At 37.5% G+C, this 23,425-nt stretch overlaps 1 protein-coding gene across 5 annotated transcripts in view; it reads left to right on the top strand.

Annotated features, from left to right (window-relative positions):
• Nucleotides 1–23,425, top strand: part of GRM8 (glutamate metabotropic receptor 8) — an 865,522-nt gene that overhangs the window by 730,268 nt on the left and 111,829 nt on the right. For 4 of the 5 annotated variants that reach the window (XM_044946845.2, XM_025291464.3, XM_025291463.3 and 1 more), the window contains one exon: nt 20,561–21,496. In XM_044946845.2, coding sequence (XP_044802780.1) covers nt 20,561–21,496 — 936 coding nt within the window. Of the gene's footprint in view, nt 1–20,560; nt 21,497–23,425 lie in introns of those variants that run through there. The other variant, XM_044946847.2, reaches the window with a different exon arrangement.

Genomic DNA, 23,425 nt, shown 5'->3' with positions numbered 1-23,425 from the left:
CTGGGAAAGATTGAAGACGGGAGGAGAAGGGGATGACAGAGGATGAAATGGTTGGATGGCATCACCGATTCAATGGACATGAGTTTGAGTAAACTCTGAGAGTTGGTGATAGACAAGGAGGCCTGGTGTGCTGCAGTCCATGGGGTCGCAAAGAGTTGGATGCTACTGAACTGAACTGACCTGAACTGATGATGTTTGAAGCCAGGGAGTGAATGGCAAGTCTGATAGAGAAGTTAGAAAACATTAAGGCTAAAGAGTTAATCCTGACAAAGAAGAAAGAACCAACATTATGACAACAGGAGACAAACAATAGTGATAGGGTTCAAGATATCAAGACAGGAGGGTTTCAAATAAGAGCTGGATTGCGAAGTCATTGGATTTGAATGTGTGCAATTTTCTTACATAATGTTTAAGACGAGCACATTGCAAAAGCTAGTTTGCATGGGGATCATGGTGCAGAAGGCATAAAACATTGTTTCTAAAGGACTGGTCAAGAGAGAAAGAAGAGGAAGGAATCACCAGTTAAAGAATACAGCTCTCACAGTCTACTTTCAAGGTCTGAGAGTCAGGTCATATTTATAAAATAATATACTACTATATTATATTATATGCTGCATTGTATTTTTATATCTCTGGTTATATCTATAACCTCAGAATTAAGGCTGTGTATCTGAGTTCTTCCCTTTTTTTTTCAATTAAGAGTTGCCAGCTATATGTAAATTTTATTGACTGATCCATAAAAACTGTTCTTTGATGCTGTTTTTCATTAGTTAACCATTATCCTGTCTTCTAAGTCTTTAATGCATACTTTTATCAATTTCCCCTCTATTTTTCTTAGTTTTATGTTATTATTTTTGCTAGCTTTTAGAGTTTAATACTGAGTTCATTTATTTTTATTATTTCTTGCATTATAATAAAAGCATTGAAGAATACAAATTTTTGCTCTAAGCACAGAATGCTGTATGTAGCACTGGCATTATCTTCTATTTCTTAATGACTGTAATTATGGTTTTGACTCAACATTTTGAAGACAGTTACTGTTTAACTTCTAAGTGGTTACATTTATGTTTATGAGTTTATGTCCAGTTTTCCTAGAAATTTTCATCAGAAAATATGATCTAGACAAGATTATTTTGTTTTATTTTAATTTTTTAAAGAATTTCTTTATGGCCCATTTCAAAATACATTTTCTCTGAGGTCTAGAATTTGTCAATGTATCATTTGTCTAACCATTTTTTCTTCTCATTGTTTACTTTGTTACCTATAGAAGTACATGGCAGGTTATTTTTTCATTGAAACCTGGGGGATTTGGATCCAGATTATTGTGACTGTATTTTTTGTTTTACAGTAAATGTCACTTTAAACTATTTTTGTTAATTGTCCCCAGTTTTATAACCAATTTACTCCAATTTTGTTAGATTTTTCACATTTCAATGATCATGGTCACATCTTTAAGATTATCATTCCTTCTCTGGACTTTTCAAGTTTCCTTTACTTTTTAGCTTGCTGCTGCTACTGCTGCTAAGTCACTTCAGTTGTGTCCGACTCTGTGCGACCCCATAGACGCCAGCCCACCAGGCTCCCCCGTCCCTGGGATTCTCCAGGCAAGAACACTGGAGTGGGTTGCCATTTCCTTCTCCAATGCATGAAAGTGAAAAGTGAAAGTGAAGTCGCTTAGTCGTGTCCGACTCTTAGCGACCCCATGGACTGCAGCCCACCAGGCTCCTCAGTCCCTGGGATTTTCCAGGCAAGAGTACTGGAGTCGGTTGCCATTGCCTTCTCCGACTTTTTAGCTTATTGGATTGTAAACGCAAACAATTTTTTTTCCAATGAAGTCTTTTTAAAGTATTATATTTTCTCTGGGATGGCATATCTATGAAAAATTTCCTCTAATCCTCAAATGTGAAAGAAAACTTGTCAGGTTATTAATTACGTGATCATAAGAGTTTCTTTTAAAAATACTATGCTCTTTTTATTCTGCATTTGCGTTGTGGGAATGTTTGAGACTATCATTTTTATTTTCTGTTCGACATTTTTTTTTAATCTTGCTTGATTTGTATTGGACTTTTCTTTAATCTTCTACCTTCCATCAAAAATTCTTATGTTTTATCAGTCCCTTCCGTTAATTTTGCACATCAATCCATTCAGTACGTTTCTCTATAGTTGCTGCTGCTAAGTCGCTTCAGTCATGTCCAACTCTGTGCGACCCCTTAGACGGCAGCCCACGAGGCTCCCGTCCCTGGGATTCTCCAGGCAAGAACAATGGAGTGGGTTGCCATTTCCTTCTCCAATGCATGAAAGTGAAAAGTGAAAGTGAAGTCGCTCAGTCGTGTCCGACTCTTAGCGACCCCATGGACTGCAGCCCACCAGGCTCCTCCATCCATGGGATTTTCCAGGCAAGAGTACTGGAGTGGGTTGCCATTTCCTTCTCCAAAGGATTTTCCTGACCTAGTGATAGAACCCACATCTGCAAAAGCAGGTGAATTCTTTACCACTGAGCTACTTGGGAAGCCCTTCTTTCCTTATACCTTTGATTGTATTTTCCATAACAATTGTTTTGGTTTCTCTAGAAATGTTATTTGTCTGTAATTGTTCTCAAAGTATCCTTTTTCTTTTCCTGCCTTATTTTCTATTATTGTTTCTACCTCTGCATTTTTTCCCCAATGATTAAGAAGCTTTGCAGGTTGATCTGTAGACAAGAACATGATTTTTTTGCAGACTCTCACCTTCCCTTGAATGTTTTCTGTGTGGAGTTTCAGTGGGCATTTCATTCTTAGCTCTCTTGCGCTTCTCTAATTCTTATTCATCTTCCTTTATAACTGTACTTGTTAAGTTTTTTCAACTTGTTCTTATTTAAAATGTTTACTAAATTTATTTGTCTATATGTTTATAAGAAGTTCGTTGGTGTCACAAGGCTCATTTGAAAATGACAGCCCGTGATATATCTGCTTTCAGCTGACCAAATGCACCTACATTCAACTCCATATTTCTTAATGTGTTTTAATCTGTATTTCTAAGTAATTTGCTTGTACTTACTTTCTACTTCTTATTTTTCTGCTAAGTCAGTTTATATTAATTTCCCACTATGGAATATGAGGAATTATCTCCTTTATATCTGTCTTCCTCTGCCATTTATACTTCCTGTCCTGTCATCCTCTGCTATAATTATATCATAATTTTCATTTTCATGTACCTAATAATCATCATTTACAAAACTGTTTGGTTGCTTAGTGTTTTGTTTTGCTTTTTATATACTTAAAGCCAACTCACTTCCAAACTTTGCAACAGAAGACATCTGGTTAACTATATTTGTATTCTTAGAGATATCTCTCCAGCTTCTTCAATTTAGATTGTTATAACTTTAAAATAAAGGCAAAGCTTACATCTCAGTGTCCTCTTTTACAATAATTCAGAGGTTTTCTTTCAGTTTCTTTTGTACCTATGATCCAGTTTCCCCTCTTCCTTCATTAATTCTTTTACTTAGGTACAGCATATTAACTGATAGCCTCCTAAGACTGAAAATTGAAGATACATTTTTTTGGAGAACCTGCATTTATAAAAGTGTCTTCATTTTAATATTATGCTTACACTGCAGATTACCAAAGTCTAGGTTGGAAATCATTATACTTTAGAATTTGAAGGCACTGTTTCATTGTTCCCTGGCTCTTGGGGTATTCTGATTGTCATTCTTTGTAATATTTTTTTTGGCACCAGAATCTTTTGCGATCTCCAATTTGTCTTCTTTATTCTGAAATCTCAACAGGGTATACCCTAATATGTATATAATTTGTATTTATTGTACTGGACACTCAGTAGGTCCTTTTATTCTGAAGTATCTTTTTCTTTGCTTCTAGGAAATTTTTTGGTTTAATAATTCCAATGTTTCATTTTCTTTTTCTGGAATTATTATTTAAATCCTTGACTTATCCTTTCATTTTCTCCTGATTTTCTTTTCTATGTCTCTTTTAAAATTCATTAATTTTTGGCTGCAGTGAGTCGCCGTTGCTTTGTGCGGGGGCTGAGATAGTGAAGGATAGGGAAGCATGGTATGCTGCAGTTCACGGAGTTGCGAAGTGCTGGACGTGACTTAGCAACTGAACAACAGCTCTTCATTGCAGTGAGTGGGCTTCTCAGTGTGGTGGCTTCTCTTGCTGCAGAGCATAGGCTCTAGGCATGTAGGCTTCAGTAGTTTTGGCTCAGGGGCTCAGTTGCGTGTGGCATGTGGAATCCTCCTGGACCAAGGGTCGAATCCATGTCCCCAGCATTGGCAGGCAGACTCCCATCTACTGCGCCACGGGGGAAGTCCTTCTATGTCTCTTTAATCTACTTTCTGGGATATTACTTCAACTTTACCTTCTAATTCTTCTATTGATTTCTGTTTCTGAAATTATAATTCAGATTATAATTAATTCAGTTATCTAGAATTATAATTATGAATAGAATTAATATAATTAAGTATATTATTATAAAGATTTATAATTTATGAGTTATTTCATTCTCTATGTATGTTCCTTTTCCACAGAATATTCTTATTTATGGATGCAATTTAAAAAGCTCAGTCTTATGGACTCTGTGGGAGAGGGAGAGGGTGGGGAGATTTGGGAGAATGGCATTGAAACATGTATAATATCATGTATGAAACGAGTTGCCAGCCCAGGTTCAATGCACGATACTGGATGCTTGGGGCTGGTGCACTGGGACGACCCAAAGGGAGGAGGGAGGAGGGTTCAGGATGGGGAACACAGGTATACCTGTGGCGGATTCATTTCGATATTTGGCAAAACTAATACAATATTGTAAAGTTTAAAAATAAAATAAAATAATAAAAAAAAGAAACTAAAAAAAATAAAAAAATAAAAAGCTCTCTGAAGGTATTAATAATCTTTAATGTTTTTCTCTCCAGGTATAGCCTTTATGTACTGAAATTTCCTTTTCCCCCTCTTTGTTTAATGCAATGCCTAGTGTTCATAGTAGAAATTGTCTTCATGCCCCATGACCCTGGGATTCCATTCACATCTAAGAGTGTAGGGAAAGTCTGGTCAATAGCTCTCTGCACGTGAGTGTGTTTGATGACAGTGTATGTCCCTGGGAAGTCATCCCACGTCACACTGTTTAGATCTTTTCTTCTAGGCTGATGGATCTAACTAAAAGTCTCCCAAAGATGAGTCTTCAAATCCTCTACTTAGAGGTTGTAAGTGAGGCCAGTGGTACTCTGTGAGCCTGACAGGGTAACAGAATGGAAAAATTCACAATTCAGCATTTACATTTTTACTTATCACAACTGATGTCATTGTGGTACCCTGATCCCAAATGTTCCAGGTGTCCTGCCTCTAGTTTTACCTTTTCCAGAGAGTAAATCTTATAGTCTTTTTTTTTTTTTTTTTTGAGTCAGGTGTGACCCAGCTTCAGTAACACCGAATATTTGATCACATAATTTTAGCATTGAATTCAAGTCCCTTCTAAATTTCCAAGATATTTGTGTGTTCAAACCTTGCTTCATTCATTTTTATATTCCTAGTACCTACCTTGTTGATTATACTGCTATTGAAATTCATGTTTTCAAATAAATAAATAAATAACTTCTTCATAACTGAAGGACATTCTTAGCTATATAGGACTTCCCTGGTGGTTCAGACAGTTAAGAATCTTCCTGTGTTTAAATTCTGGTTAGAAGATCCCCTGGAGAAAGGAATGTATACCCATTCCAGTATTCTTGCTTGGAGAATTCCATGGACAGCTACAGTCCATTGGGTTGCAAAGAGTCGGACATAACACTTACACTTTCACTTAGCTAGATATGGCTGATTAAAAATGTTTCTCTTCTGACATCAGAGAGCTCATTTTCTTATATTGTTGTCTTAGTTCTGATATAATATTTGTCACTTCTGTTTCAGAATAAACATGTCAATATCATGTGGGTTTTTCCCTGTAAGTTTCTGACAATTCAGTTTTTATATCTGCATTTGTTCAAAGTTGCACATTCTAAGCAACAGTCTTAACATTGTGTCTCAATACCATTTATCCTATGAACTGAAGCATAAAAACAAACAGTTCTGGAAAATATTTGAGTGTCTTCCTGAGTTACAGTTGCTGCTGGCTGCGGTCTCCTCTTGTATCATTCAATTTCTCATTTGTCTCTGTTCTTTTTTGTCTGGTCACTTTGCTCCTGCTGATCCAAGGGAACTTTTCTTAATCTCTCTCAATCTTTCTATTCTGCAATCGGTAGGAAGTCTTTAGCCTCTAGGTTTGGGGCTAAAAAGCCACATCAGGTTCTCACCATTTTTCCCAAAGTCATTTATTTTTATGACATGTCTCGGTTGTGATAACTCTATTTCTTCCTGGCTGCAGCAGCCTTTTTTGCTGGTATTTAGCAGTTTCCCGCCTGTCTCTGTGTGGGTAGTGTAAAGAGTCTGCAGTCCTTAGAAATTCAGTATAGAAGTGAGATTTTTTAAACTGGGTGTCTTCTCTTTTTATTTCAAATAAAGTATCTTAGTTTGCGTTTATTCATTTGGGATTAATTTATAAACGCCTTTCAGGCAGGAGGAGTGCCATTCAGGATTACTGTGAATAAAGCATGCTAAATTGATAGTTTCCTTTATGATGTTCTTAAATGGAATGTAATAGCTAGAAGAATGTTAGTTGGAGACAGGGTTTCACTGTAATAACTTTGAGGGTGAAGGAACCCCTAGGATCAAACCATGAAGCAAATGTTTTTTAATTTTATCTAAGGTTTTTATATTGGATCTGGTGTGGAAAAAATCCTTTAGGCAAATTATCACCAGATTCTTTTGATTCTTCTTTCTATTCTTCTTTCCATCCCCAATAAACTGATTTGCCCTGATCTCATTCACTCTTCTGCTCTTGTCTAGGGCCTCTCCTATCTGGGGCCACATCCCTTTTATCTGGACTTTTACGTCAAATGTGTTATGCCTGCTCCAGTATCTCCTCATCTCTCTACTCTGGATCTTCAGTCAGTTTTAATTTTTTTCTACCATCTATCATGTCATGCACTGCCCTGGGGAGCCATCAGGTACAGACAATAAAATGCTATGATTGGGTGTATGACGTCATACCCCCTCCATCATTTAGTAACTATGTGATGTGGGGCAAGTCACCTACTGTTCTGTGATCCCTTAAGCCAAATGGGTTGCTATTGTAAGCATTTAATGTTCTGTGCTTAGGACAGTTCCGACACATAGTATACCCTCAATAAATGTTAGCTGTTATCATCATTATCACTCTTTATGTTCTGTTTGCTTAGCAATATAAAGTAGCTTTCCCCTGGAAATAATTCATTCTAAACCTCATTGTCTAGCTTCTCACATTCTGAAAGCATTCACTTCCTATAAATTTCCACAGATTGAGTTAAATATACTTTGAGTGATAGGGGCTAAGATTGAAATAGACAAGTGTTTTGCACCTAACGTCTATTACATTGTTCAAAATATCTCAAAATGCTTTATAAAGAATTGTTTTAGTTTTTTGTGCATTTATAAATCAACTTAGTGTAGGAAAAATAAGAAATGTGAATAATTTAAAAGAATATCCTGAGTCAAAAAGATTGCTCTTAGGGAATATTACCCCAGGCTGATTTTCTTATTATTTACTTATTAGCAATGAAGGATCTGCTTAACTGAATTTAGTCATCATAAAATATAGGCACAATGTCTATAATGTAGCTATTCATATATGATCTTTATATCATATTTTAAGATTTAAAATTAAAAATATGAAAGCTTTTAAATTATATTCAAAAAAGATCTAGCATGTCAAATCATCTTTAGTGATTGAAATAGTAATTTTATAGTAAACATTCACATGAATTAACCTTAAATGGAAAAGTGAAAGTCACTCAGTTCAGTTCAGTTCAGTTGCTCAGTCGTGTCTGACTCTTTGCAACTCCATGAACCGCAGCACGCCAGGGCTCCCTGTCCATCACCAACTCCCGGAGTCCACCCAAACCCATGTCCATTGAGTCGGTGATGCCATCCAACCATCTCATCCTCTGTTGTCCCCTTCTCCTCCTGCCCTCAATCTTTCCCAGCATCAGGGTCTTTTCCAATGAGTCAGTTCTTCGCATCAGGTGGCCAAAGTATTGGAGTTTCAGCTTCAACATCAGTCCTTCCAATGAACACCCAGGCCTGATCTCCTTTAGGATGGATTGGTTGGATCTCCTTGCATTCCAAGGTACTCTCAAGAGTCTTCTCCAATACCACAGTTCAAAAGCATCAATTCTTTGACACTCAGCTTTCTTTACAGTCCAACTCTCACATCCATACATGACCACCCAGTCGTGTCCAGCTCTTTGCAACCCCATGGACTACAGTCCATGGAATTTTCCAGGCCAGAATACTGGAGTGGATAGCCTTTCCCTTCTCCAGGGGATCTTCCCAACCCAGGGCTCAAACCCAGGTCTCCAACACTGCAGGCAGATTCTTTACCAGCTGAGCTACAAGAGAAGCCCAAGAATACTGGAGTGGGTAGCCCATCCCTTCTCCAGGGGATCTTCCTGACCCAGGAATCAAACCAGGGTCTCCTCCACTTCAGGTGCATTTTTTTTTACCAACTGAGCTATCAGGGAAGCCCTTAAATAGAAAGCGTTTATATAAAAAAAATTTTGGTTGTTTAGAATATAATCATAAACATAAACATAATAATACAAGTTATAACAATGTCTTTAGAGTTAAAATGACTACTCTTCATAGCATTCAAATTATGATTTTTATCATAAACTTAAAATTAAGGGAAAAGATTACCCAGTTTCAGTACTGTGGCTACAAATACCCCATGCTCCCTAGATATTTGCATATGTAGTATGTTGGGGTGAAATGCTATCATAGGGTTAGTGCATCCCATTCAATGAAAGTATTGTAGGTGTGACTTCCTTACTGGTCCTCCAAAATAGTCATTCCACAACACTCATCCCAACATCCTCCCTGGCAGATGCCACCCTCTTCAGCTTCAGAGTCAAGGGCAGGAGGCACTGGCCTAGGTGCTTTTCTCTGCACAGAGCTGGGGTGAGTCAAGGGGCATCTCCTGTGGCAATTACCAGGAACTGACATTAAGAGCCGAGATTATGGGAAAATAAAAGCATGAAATAGCAGATCTGGATGCAATCCAAAGACCGTGGTTTGGTCTGTTGCAGCTGACATAGTTTTTTTAACAGAACAGCTATGTTTACTAATAGGTGGAGAGTGGTTACCTTCTTTCCAATGCTGCCTCAGTCCTAAACCAAGACATATGAAGAGTTTCAGACTGCCCTTTACATTTTGTGTTTACCAACCATTTTCATAGATATCAGCTTGTTAGATCTTTCCAACATCCCTCTAAGGTGCATCCCGATAAGATCAGAGTACAGAGTGTCCCCCAGATTGGCTTCTCTGAAGGTATGGATGAAACAGTAAGAGGCCACACAGATTTAGGAAGAGTAAGTTTGTTACCATCCTACTTAAAACCCCAAATAGAGAGTCCTTATATATTTGGAGTAGTGATAGATGTGTTTACCACACATTCTAATCATTAATCAATTTATGTCTTTTTTTTTTTCAAATATTGAATGCCTACTGAATCCTAGGTCTTAATACAGATAATGGGAGGTAAAAATATTTGTCCTTGAGATTTTCTGCTCTCTGTCTGGTGGGGAAATGAACACGTAAACAGATAGTCCCAATATAATGTCAAAGAGTTATAAAAAAATGCTGCTGCTGCTGCTGCTAAGTCGCTTCAGTCGTGTCCGACTCTGTGTGACCCCATAGACAGCAGCCCACCGGGCTCCTCCATCCATGGGATTTTCCAGGCAAGAGTGCTGGAGTGGGATGCCATTGCCTTCAATACATAATGGTATATAATGAAATCCAGGGAAGGAGTATACCCACCTGAGTGGTATAGGGTCTTTTGAGAAGATTTCACAGAAAAGTTAACTTTTTTTTTTTTCTTTTTGTCATGAAGGTAACCAAGGACTCTCAATTTTCAAATCGTATGCTCATGAAATCTGTCTTTGGGCGCCACTGAGCACTTCCTCATTTCTGAAAATAATCTGTTGGGTTTCTTGGACCTTGGACTGGATTCTTCCCTGGTTTCCATATGGCCATGTTTTTCCATCCTCTTCTACTAATCTTACTGAGTCTGCTCTTTACATTTTGCTCTTTCCATGCCTCCATTTGTGCCATCTTCCTTTCACACATTCCATTGTTTCTGTGGGTGAGAATTTGCTAATACATATTCATGGTCTCAACTGCCTTGCATATGACTGTGCCTTGAAAATCTTTGCCTCAGGCAATCCTGATTCATGAGCACAGCTGATGTGTTCAGCTTCCTGGCTTGGAAGCCTCCCTGGGACTTTGGGTAAAGGACACCATCACCTGTTCACTTGTTCTTCCAGTCCTCCTTCATTCATTCAGCAAATATTTATGAATGTTCACTGGAGGTTAGTCACCACGTTAGGCTTTGGATCACAATGGTGGAAAAACAGAATAGGCTCTTCCTCTCCTGAGAAAAATAAATTTAACTTGGTGCTTAGCAAAGTGTGGTTCACTAATTACATGACAGAATCACTGAAAGAAGAAGGGCTTCTTTTAAAAATGCCAAGTTGAGGTTCCTTCCCAGGCCTGTTAAACTGTAGTCTCTAAGAACTGCTTCCCAGTGAGATATAGTTTGAGTAAAGCCTTTAAGTGATTCTAAGGAACATAATGTAAAATTTATAAAACCATTTATTGAAGTAAAAAGAAAAACAAATGCAGACTTGCTTACTGTAAAAGTGCCATTGAAGAAGATTACAAGGTGTTGTGTGATGTACAATAGGTGAGTAAGGAGGGTTGGTACATAATTACCTGGGAGTTAAGCAGGGGTGAGATCATGAGCCTGGCCATGTAGTTGGTGGTTGATCAGAAATAAGGCTGAAGTAAGTGAAATGCTAAGGATGACTCTAAAACACAAGGCCGGATGCCATTGTTTGGTTCTTCTGTTTCCTTCTTGCCACTCTTATTTCTATTTTTTTCCCACTATATCTTAAACCTATCCCATTTTCTTCATAATTACTGATTCTAACAGTTCATAGGCTCTTATCTTGCCTAGAATTATGACATTATTCCCTTAATTTTTATTCTTGCTTGTATCATCCTTTCTCCTGATCTGTCACCACACTGATATCATATATATATATATATATATGTATAAAATGTATATTTTATTTTATATGAGATCACACATTTGGTTAAAATTCTTTAATCATGCTCTTGGGCCATGAGGATAGTCTGAGAAACCTGGTGCTGCTTACAAAGTCCTTCCTGCTCACTGCTGCTCTTTGGATTCCTCTTGTCATCACTTTCAGCTGGAATTTGGCAAAAGCCTCAGCTTGACAGGTGATTGACCATATCTAGCCTTGGATTTTTTCCATCTTCTCTCTATACTGCACAGTGATCCTTCTATGCAATAAAGCTCATCATCTTTGCCCCTTCAGTTCAGTTGCTCAGTCGTGTCCGACTCTTTGTGACCCCATGGACTGCAACAGGTCAAGCCTCCCTCTCTATCACCAACTCCCAGAGGTTACTCAAACTCATGTCCATTGACGCGATGATGCCATCCAACCATTTCATCCTCTGTCATCCCCTTCTCCTCCCGCCTTCAATCTTTCCCAGCATCAGGGTCTTTTCAGATGAGTCAGTTCTTCACATCAGGTGGCCAAAGTATTGGAGTTTCAACTTCAGCATCAGTCCTTCCAATGAATATTCAGGACTGATTTCCTTTAAGATGGACTGGCTGGATCTCCTTGCAGTCCAAGGGACTCTCAAGAGTCTTCTCCAACACCACAGTTCAAAAGCATCAATTCTTCAGCACTCAGCTTTCTCTGTAGTCCAAATCTCACATCTATACATGACTACTGGAAAAACCGTAGCTTTGACTAGATGGACTTTTGTTGGCAAAGTAATGTCTCTGCTTTTTAATAAGCTGCTTAGGTTGGTCACAACTTTTCTTCCAAGGAGCAAGCATCTTTTAATTTCATGGCTGCAGTCACTATCTGCGTGATTTTGGAACCCCCCCAAAAAAATCTCTCAGTGTAAATTAAGTAGGGTGACAATACACAGCCTTGACATACTCCTTTCCTGATTTGGAACCAGTCTGTTGTTCCATGTCCAGTTTTAACTGTTGCTTCTTGACCAGCATACAGATTTCTCAGGAAGCGGGTCAGGTGGGTCTGGTATTCCCATGTCTTGAAGAATTTTCCACCATTTGTTGTGATCCACACAGTCAAAAGCTTTGGCATAGTCAATAAAGCAGAAGTAGATGTTTTTCTGGAACTGTCTTGCTTTTATGATCATCCAGCGGATGCTGACAATTTGATCTCTGGTTCCTCTGCCTTTTCTAAATCCAGCTTGAATATCTGGATGTTCACAGTTCATGTACTGTTAAAGCTTGGCTTGGAGAATTTTAAGCACTAGTTTGCTAACGTGTAAGATGAGTGCTATTGTGCAGTAGTTTGAGCATTCTTTGCCATTGCCTTTCTTTGGGATTGGGTCATGAAAACTGACCTTTTCTCGTCCTGTGGCCACTGCTGAGTTTTCCAAATTTGCTGGCATATTGAGTGCAGCACTTTCACAGCATCATCTTTTAGGATTTGAAATAGCTCAAGTAGAATTCCATCACCTCCCCTACCTTTGTTCATAGTGATGCTTGCTGAGGCCCACTTGACTTTGCATTCCAGGATGTCTGGCTCTAGGTGAGTGATCACACCATTGTGATTATCTGGATCATGAAGATCTTTTTTGCACAGTTCTTCTGTGTATTCTTGCCATGTCTTCTTAATATCTTCTGCTTCTGTTAGGTCCCTACCATTTCTGTCATTTATTGTGTCCATCTTTGCATGAAATGTTCCCTTGGTATCTCTAATTTTCTTGAAGAGATCTCTAGTCTTTCTCATTCTATTGTTTTCTTCTATTTTTTTACATTGATCACCAAGGAAGGCTTTCTATTCTCTCCTTTCTATTCTTTGGAACCCTGCATTCAAATGGGTATATCTTTCCTTTTCCCCTTTGCCTTTCGCTTCTCTTCTTTTCATGGCTATTATTAAGGTTTCCTCAGACAATCTTTTTGCCTCTTTGCATTTCTTTTTCTCTGTCCCTTCAGAGGATCCCAACTTTCACTTTCAGCATAACATCCAAACTCATCTCAGCGGCTTGTAAGTTTCTTTTAAAATGATCTTGCCTTTCCTCTCTTCCTTAGCCTGCCTCTTGCCACTCCATCCAGTGTTTTAATCTGTATTTTTGCTATTTGTTTTATCTTTAGTTTCTCCAATTTGTTATGGCTTCTCATCCCTGAATTTTAATCTTTTTTTTTTTTTTTTTTGGCTTGATGCCTTTTTGGGATTCCTGTTCCTGGTGGTTTATCTCCTATAGAGCCTTCAGGCTGCTGTCCACACATCCCCAAAACCCAGGCTGAGTGCCCTGCTGAGTCCTCCGCTAGCAGCACCACTGCCTCCCTGCTTTTCTTTCTCAGGGAGTCTAATACTGAGCTGCGACTGGCTCTCTGCTTATCTCTTTCCCCACCGGCACTGACTCGGAGGCCAGGGACCACGTCTTGGTCACTGTTGAATTCTCACGTTGAGTCTTGTGTCTCAAAACAGAGTGGGTATGCAATATGTTTTTTTATACAGCAAATGAAGTACTGAATGTTAATTCTTCCTGACTGTATCAACATAGTTTGCATATTTAAAAAATAACAGCTTTATTGAGATAATTCAAATACCATAAAGTTTGCCCTTTTTAAAGTACATAATTCAGTGGTTTTTAGTATAGTCACAGAGTCATATTATCCATTGCCACTAATTTTAGACTATTTTCATCACTTCCCAAGAAATCCTCTCTATTCTGTTCTCTCCTTAACTCCTGGCAGTCAAAAATCTACTGGCTGTATATGCCTTTGCTTATTCTGGATAGTACATATAAATTAAAATTACACACTGGTCTTTTTGTCTGATTTCTTTCACTTAGCATATTTTGAAGGTTCATTTATTTCATAGTATATATTATTAGTTTGTTTCTTTTTATTTATTTTTAATATTTGAATAGATAAAGCACATTTCTTTAATGGAATTGGATTTTTTCTGCTTTTTGCTATAATGACTAATGCTGTTATGAAATTCATGTATAAATTTTTGTGTGAGCATATGTCTCCAGTTTTCTTAGACTGAAATGATTTAGGAGTGGAATTGCTAGGTCATATGGCAATTCTATGTTTAATTTTTCAAGGAAGTGCCAAACTGCTGTCCAAAATAGCTGCACCATTTTACATTGCAACCAATAATATAAAGAGTTTTAATTTCTCCATATCTTCAATAAAACTGGATTCTGTCTGTATTTTTTATTATGACCATCCTAGTGGGTACTATGGTTTTGTTTTGCATTTCTCTGATGACTAATGATGTTAAACATCTTTTCCTGTGCTTATTAACCACTCATATCTCTTTTTTTTTTTTTTGAGAAATGTCTCTTCATTTCTTTTACTTATTTTTTAATTGGATTGCATGCTTTTTTAACAGTTTAATTATAAGAGTTTTAAAATATATATTCTGATATAAGTTCCTTATCAGATATATGAGTTAGAAATATTTTTGCCCACTCTGTGGGTTGTTTTTTCACTCTCCTAATGGCATCTGTTGAATTATGAAAGTATTTAAGATTGATGAAGTCTGATTTATTTATTTTAACTTTGTTGCTTATTCTTTTGGTGACATGTCTTGTGCCAGAACCATTGTTGAAAAGACTATTTTTTCTCCATTGAATTTTCTTGTCAGCTTTGTAAAAAAATCAATTGACCTTATATGTAATAGATTATTTCTGAACTCTCAATTTTCTTTCATTGGTTAGTCTTTCTTTGTGCCAGTATCATGCTGCTTGATTACTGTAGCTTTGTAGGAAGTTTTAAAATCAAGAAGTGTAAATTCCCCAACTTCGCTCTTTTAAGATCATTTTGTCTATTCTTGGTCCCTTATATTCCCCTATGAATTTTAGGATCAGTTAATCAATTTCTTCAAAGAAGTCAGAAGAGATTTTAATAAAGATTATGTCTAATCTGTTGATTATTTTTGTGAGTATTTCCATCTTGGCAATGTTCAGTCTTCTGATCCATGAACTTCAGATTGCTTTTCATTTATTTCTTTAACTTTCTTAAAATGATATTTTGTAGCTTTAAGTTAAAAATATTACACTTTAATAGTTAAGTTTATTCCTAAGTATTTTATTTTTAAGGCTATTGTAAGTAAAATTTTAATTAATTTAAAATTGTCTTTTTAAATAGGAGGAGTGTTTACATTTTTAGAGGTTATGTAGACCTGTAACATCACACAAAACTGTGACTTCAATCTGGGGATCATACATACATACTAGATTTGCAAAGGACACTAAACCCACTTACCACTTTGAATAGAAGTAGAAAGCATTGCATGACCCAAAAGAAAGGATGAATAATAAGGAAGCAATATATATTTATATATAAACATTTATAAATATGAATGTATAAAGTAATATATTGATAAACTTTATTTTGACCTGCATTAGCAAAACCATATGCTTCACAAAATATGTAACCAAATTCTGACATTTTAAATACTGATTTTAAATACTCATCCTGTAAAGTTTAAAAATAAAATAAAATTAAAAAAAAAAATAAATACTCATCCTAATTAAATACACTTATTAAACCTATTGGTTATATGAAAATTAACACATAAACCTTTGAGAAAATGTCCAGTTTCACTGGAAATGATTGCATTATGCTGTTACATAAGTCAGATGAAGAACTGGGTATTTGAATACTGGAGTGGCAAAGTAGTCATCAAAATAATTATTAATACTATGCTTATTTATAGAGCAAGAAAAAAGAGCTAATTAAGAATGGTATGACTAGATATCAATTATCTTTGTGTTATATTTAAAATTTTCCCACATGTATAATAATCATAATGTTGAAGATACAACTTAATATGTGGAGGAAAAACCCTGTAATAGAGGTATTAAATTGAGTGAGAATTTTGTAGTGCATACTGAAAATGATTAATTACAGTGGGGCCTTTAATTGGGAAATATTTTTGTAGCCCTTTTATCAGGAGTTATTAGAACTACACAGAAGAAAATTATTTTATAAAAAATAATGTCTTTAATTTATGTTTGGGAAGATTAAAGATTAAAAAAATGTAGGCACACTCAGAAAGTTTTGGTTTTGTGGTTATTGGTGCCTTCGTCTGCATTAATAACAGAATTTGACAGCAGAAGCTGGTTGATAGCTCATATTCTATAAAATGAACTGGATTGGGGCCTACAGAATGAATCACTGTTGGTGAACATTGTCAAGACAGGAATGGGCTATGGTTTTATCTCTGGAAGGTCTATCAATATAACTATCATCCGTTTGTTAGAACACATGTTTTAGACACAAATATCCTAATATCAGAATAATGCCAAAGGAGAGGAAGACCTATTTTAAAATATTTTTACTCATTATGAAAGATGCTATAATTTGTTAATATAGAAAAGCAAGAGGGCTGAATGATCTTTGTGTTTTATAGTATAGTTGTGAAAAATAAGAAGTTTAATTTCTATTAATACTACTAATCTCAATTAGTATTATTTTTAATTTGGTATCATATCTAAAATAAATTTTGTCTCAAATACTAATGTATTTACAAGTACCTGACTCAAGTGTTTGCTATTGGTTCCTCTTTGGGGTGGATATTAATTGGTTCCCAGACTTCAACTATGGTATCAAAACACAGTACAGTTCAGTTCAGTTCAGTCGCTCAGTCATGTCCGACTCTTTCCGACCCCATGAATCGCAGCACGCTAGGCCTCCCTGTCCATCACCAACTCCCGGAGTTCACTCAGACTCACATCCATCGAGTCAGTCATGCCATCCAGCCATCTCATCCTCTGTCGTCCCCTTCTCCTCCTGCCCCCAATCCCTCCCAGCATCAGAGTCTTTTCCAATGAGTCAACTTTTCGCATGAGGTGGCCAAAGTACTGGAGTTTCAGCTTTAGCATCATTCCTTCCAAAGAAATCCCAGGGCTGATCTCCTTCAGAATGGACTGGTTGGATCTCCTTGCAGTCCAAGGGACTCTCAAGAGTCTTCTCCAACATCACAGTTCAAAAGCATCAATTCTTTGGTGCTCAGCCTTCTTCACAGTTCAACTCTCACATCCATACATGACCACAGGAAAAACCATAGCCTTGACCAGACGGACCTTTGCTGGCAAAGTAATGTCTCTGCTTTTGAATATGCTATCCAGGTTGGTCATAACTTTTCTTCCAAGGAGTAAGCGTCTTTTAATTTCATGGCTGCAGTCACCATCTGCAGTGATTTTGGAGCCCCCAAAAATAAAGTCTGACAGTGTTTCCACTGTTTCCCCATCTATTTCCCATTAAGTGATGGGACTTGATGCCATGATCTTTGTTTTCTGAATGTTGAGCTTTAAGCCAACTTTTTCACTCTCCACTTTCACCTTCATGAAGAGGCTTTTGAGTTCCTCTTCACTTTCTGCCATAAGGGTGGTGTCATCTGCATATCTAGTTATACATAATAGATTTCTTGATGAAATACAGTCATGTATTTTTAACATGTTTACTGAATCATACATAGTTTTCTCCATTATATCATGAAATGTCACACATATTTCATGACTACATTGTTTTTTACTTAAAGAAAATTTACAGTTTTTAAAAGATGTGGTATTTTCATTATCTTATAACTTTAATTTTTATTTATGAAAACATTTTTTCACTAGTTGAGTATTCAAAAAATTGATCAAGAAAAATGTAATGCTTAGCTTATAATGATGAATATTTATCTTCTGTAATGAGGCCTATCTGATTGAGTGTATTTCTTTGTTAATAAGTCATTTCCTTCTAGAAAATAAAGTGCTTTGTGAATTAAAGAATCAGACATGTGGTTAGACAAGTTGACCTTTAAGGTCTCCACCAAATTTGAAGTTTAATGTGTCTGAGAATTTTTTTTTTAGTGTCATTTTCTTCAACAGTAATATTATAAATCTACAGAAGCCCCAAACAAAATGCAATTTTGATTTTACAATAATTAGCTTTGAAACATAACCTTCACAAAACATATTTTATTATCTTTTAAGAGTCCATTAGGGTATAAAATCAATATTTTAGCCACTCAGTGGAGCATTTCATTTTTCTCAATATTTTTGAGAGAAGCCGCTTTCAATTTAACTTTTTTCTTGCCTAATGGAATCTTATACATAAATAAAATAACTTCTCTAAATCATTAAAAGCTAATAGAAAATTAACAGGGTTATGATAGATTGCTTTTCCTTTGTGGTGAACAGACAAGGTAGAACTAATAATCTTGAGTGCCCTTAGGACACATGAAGTACCATCTACTTTCTCAATGGAGGATATTTGAAATAAAACATGCATGAATTCTCCACTTCACCTGAGGTGGGTTTGATGGCCCTCTGCAAATGTTGAGCTTAGAGGCTATACTTCTCTGCCCTCCACTATTCACACCACATTCAAGAAAGGAAAGCATCCTTAAGCAGTAGATATGTTTATGAAAACAGTCTCAGTCACATAGTTCCCAAAGGGGAGGCAGTCTTAAGGGTGATGATAGAATGCTGCTGACAGTAGACAGCTTGGGGGGCATATTTTGGTAAAAGATAGTTAGTTGTCACTACCTTCTCAGTAGATTCTCAATAGACTGCTATACTGGTGGTGTTCACAGGATGGGTAAGAAAGCCTAGCTTGAGTTGCATTAGTTTTCCATTGCTGTATAATAACTCCATGTTTAGCAGCTTAAGACAAGAAAACACTTACTAGCTCACACAGTTCCTGTAGAGTGGAAATTCAGAAGAAGCTTAGTGGCTTTTTCTGGCTCAGGGTCTCTCATGAGTTTGTGGTCAAGGTGTCAGCTGGGCCTGCAGTCATCCGAAGGCTTGCCTGGGGCCAGAGAATTCACTTTCTGGGTGACACCCTCACATGCATGGCAAGTGGGTGCTGGTTGTCGGAGAACTTAACTCTCAGGATAGTTTAATTATTTCCCTGAAGTGAGCAATCCAAGAGAGAACAAGACACAGGCCAAAATGTCACTGATGACCTAACCTCAGAAACCACATGCCCTCATTTCTGGAATATATTATTGTTTACACAAATCAGCCCGTTTAAAGTGGGAGAGAACTCCATGAGTGCATGATTCCAGGAGGTAAAGTTATTGGGGGGCATCTTGGAGCCAGGCTATCACAGGATATGGTGATTTTTCTTTTAACTTGTTATAGAGCTGGTCTTGGAAAAATAGTTTTTCATTTTGTTTTGTTTTAAACATTCCTTCAGCTCTTATCTCTGTGCCTCTTTGAGCAATCCTTTATTTCCAGATCTCAGCACTTTCGAGTTGGCTCCTTCTACCTCAGGGGTACCCCTCACATTGTTCCTTCCTCACAAATTCAATAAATATTTGAGGATGAATTGAGTGTCCATCATTGTTTGTCCACATCAATGAGCAAAATCACTCTGTTCATAGAGCTTACCTTTTATATAGAAGCAGCTTGTCATAATAAATTGTTGATCCATAATTTCTGGTTTTTTTTCCTATAGCATTTGTGAGATTTGATGCTATTTCCAGGTAGATGATGTCAGAATTGACTTATAGGAGAAACAGCTAGTGCTCCAGAATTTCTTTGTGGTTTAGGAAACCCCTTTTGCCCTGTCCCCCACATTGGAATTGGGTCCAGAACGTTTAGTAAAGTGATTTAAGGTAAGGGGTCAATGACTGGCAAAATTCCTTTAAAATAACACTTTTGTTTTAATAGAGGTATTCTATGGTCTAATTAAAAAAAGTGAGATGGAACCCTAAGGCCTTGACACAGAAATCCTACTAGGGGATCTCACTCATTTGTATCAATTTCACTGCTTTAAGCCTACTTTTGTTCAATGGAAACATCATCATCAAGCTGTCTCACTCAGCATGGTCTTTTCCCCAATGTGAAAATGCAAGGCTGAGGGGCATAAGTGAATCTGAATGTTAAACAGAGGCAAAACCGTTCATATAGTTTGTCACTATGGACACATGAGGAGTGTCAGAGATTAAAGTAGCTAGTTTTGCCATTTCCTTTCAAAATTGACACAGTGAGATTTGAATTTCCCCAAATATGGTAGAAAGACTTGATCCATTGTTTATATGTGTATTTATATCCTAGCCAGTATTTCAGGGCATTTATATCTGAGTTTAGCTCTAACAGGTTTCTTTCCATGGGACTTTTCTTTTTTTTTTTTTTCCATTTTAAAGCTGTTTGGATCAATGCATCTTTCTCCAAATGTCAGATTGGTCAAAATCAAGGAGGTAAATGGAAAGTAATGGCACTCATCAAGTTGATGATGTGAATGATTTTTTGGCCCCAATCATTTAATACTTTCATAAAGTCAGGGAAAGAAACTCTGGGCTCTTATTATGGTAAACTGTCCTGTCAGCATTCAGTGATTTATTACAAACCTGTGGCTAGGATTAGGATATTATAAATGGGGGGAAAATGGAAGGCTCATTAATATTTTATACCCACAGGTGGAAGACATGCAGTGGGCCAATAGAGAGCACACTCACCCGGCGTCGGTCTGCAGCCTGCCCTGTAAGCCTGGTGAGAGGAAGAAGACGGTGAAAGGAGTCCCTTGCTGCTGGCACTGCGAGCGCTGTGAAGGTTACAACTACCAGGTAGATGAGCTGTCCTGTGAACTCTGCCCTTTGGATCAGAGACCCAACGTCAACCGCACAGGCTGCCAGCTAATCCCCATCATCAAACTCGAGTGGCATTCTCCCTGGGCAGTGGTGCCTGTGTTCGTTGCCATCTTGGGAATCATCGCCACCACCTTTGTGATCGTGACCTTTGTCCGCTATAACGACACGCCTATCGTGAGGGCTTCGGGCCGCGAACTTAGTTACGTGCTCCTCACGGGGATTTTTCTCTGTTATTCAATCACCTTTTTGATGATTGCAGCACCAGATACCATCATCTGCTCCTTCCGGCGGATCTTCCTAGGACTCGGCATGTGTTTCAGCTACGCAGCGCTCCTGACCAAAACAAACCGAATCCACCGAATATTTGAGCAGGGGAAGAAATCTGTCACAGCACCTAAGTTTATCAGTCCTGCATCCCAGCTGGTGATCACCTTCAGCCTGATCTCCATCCAGCTCCTGGGAGTGTGTGTCTGGTTTGTTGTGGACCCACCACACATCATCATAGACTATGGAGAACAGAGGACTCTAGATCCGGAGAACGCCAGGGGAGTGCTCAAGTGCGACATCTCTGATCTCTCGCTCATTTGTTCACTGGGCTACAGTATTCTCTTGATGGTTACTTGTACTGTCTATGCCATTAAAACAAGAGGAGTTCCAGAGACTTTCAATGAAGCCAAACCTATTGGATTTACCATGTATACCACCTGCATCATTTGGTTAGCTTTTATCCCCATCTTTTTTGGTACAGCCCAGTCAGCAGAAAAGGTAAGAAATGCATTTGCCAATTGTTTTCCTGGATTTAATTTCTTCCTTTAGGATGTTTCCCCTTCTTTCTCATTGGCTCACTTATATTCTTCCAAGAATCCCGGTGTGTTATATATATGCAAGGTCGCTTTGCTCTGAATATTTGTAGACTGAAGCTGATTTTCCATGAAAAACATTTTAATGTGTTTTCCTTGGTGAGGTTGAAGATTGACAGAGCTCACATCACTTTCTTGGTTCTTTCTTCCAGCTCTGTTATCAACTAACATAGATGTTATTTTCCAAATGTTAAAAGAGGAAAGGAGAAAGGGCAGACATGATTCAGAGGAGTGAGCTATGCCAGAGGTATCTCAATGCATGACAAATGCCTCCTTTTCTGGTTCTAATGTGACTCTGAAAGAAAGCTATTTCTTAATAATCATGATGGTTTTAATCATAGAAGCAAACTTCAACAATACAAAGAATTAAATGGCTTAGTTCAATCTGAACCATCTTACTATTTCTCTTTAGTTTCCATTCTTATCATTTTTCCATATGTAGAGGATGGTGGGGAGGGTTTAAGAAGCAATGGATAATTATATAATACAGTTTATATTTTTTTAGAAGTTGAAGATCATTTGAATTTCCCCAAATCATTTTATTTTGTTACTAATCTTCCATAAACTTCTCCATATAAAACACTGCATGTAAAGAATATCTGTGTTTGAAAGGAAATACGTGCTGAACTGGATGTGTATGTATCTATGTATAGAAAAGAAGAGGATTAATGTTAACCATGAATTCAAGGTTCGGGTGGTGTGCCGGAGACAGACAGCTTATAAAACAAAGGCAAATGCTACAGTTCTAAAGGGATAGCTCTTCAGCCTTAATTGTATACGAGAAAGTTCTTTCTTGGTGTAAAGATGTAAAGATTGTTCCATTCTTCATCATTAGAAGTCATGAGGAAGTCAAAACATCTGGGGTGGGGTTGGGAGTGGCGATTTTATTCCCTGGGTTCTAACATTCCAAGTAAGGTCCTGCATAACTCTTAAAATTTCAACTAATTCAGAGGAAAAATACTCAACAAGAGCATGGAGAGCTCATTAGTATGAGCATTCATCCCTTACTCAATCAATGTGGTCTTCAACTTTGAAAGATAAAAAAACGTACTTCAGCAAATGCGCCAGTGAATAGAGCAACTTTGCCGTGGGTTCCAGACCGGTGACCTTTCTTGACTTGACTGATCTGATGGAAGTCCTTGAGAGTGGCAGGAAAGTAAAGTAAGACAGTTTGGGGCTCTAAACCTAACAACTAGAAAACATTATATTTTGGCATATGCAGATGGGAATCTATTAGGATCAAACTTGTAAATTTGACTTAGAAAGAAATTTGTGTCTCTGAAAGTTTATTAGATCTGTTTGGACATGGTTAGTCGGACTAGTCGGGAAAAACATTTTTCAGGGTCTGGAAATGTCCACATTATGTGGATTATTAATAACATCAATTTAAGTGGTACTTGTATTTGTGTTTGAATATATACTTCTTTTTTAAATATATTGTTTTACCTAGAGAAAGCCAGAGAGAGTTTATTTTGCTTTCTTGTGGATAACAGATTTTTTTCCGCTGTGCTGAGTCTTTGTTGTTGCTTGGACTCTTCATTAGTTGCCGTGAGTAGGGGCTACTATCTAGCTGTGGTACGCAGACCTCTCATTGTGGCTTCTCTTGTTGTGGAGCACAGGCTCAAGGGACATGGACTTCAGTAGTTGTGGCTCCTGGACTCTAGAGCACAGGCTCAATAGTTGTGGCGTAGGGGGAACCCAGTTGGTCCATGACATGTGGGATCTTCCCTGATCAGGGATTGAACCTTTGTCTTCTGCACTGGAACACAAATTCTTTACCATTGAGCCAGCAGGGAAGCCCAACAATAAATATATAACCAAACAAAATGTCCTG

Source organism: Bubalus bubalis, chromosome 8 (assembly GCF_019923935.1).
Source record: "Bubalus bubalis isolate 160015118507 breed Murrah chromosome 8, NDDB_SH_1, whole genome shotgun sequence".
Taxonomy (NCBI): domain Eukaryota; kingdom Metazoa; phylum Chordata; class Mammalia; order Artiodactyla; family Bovidae; genus Bubalus; species Bubalus bubalis.
This window is presented reverse-complemented; position numbering and strand designations above follow the sequence as displayed.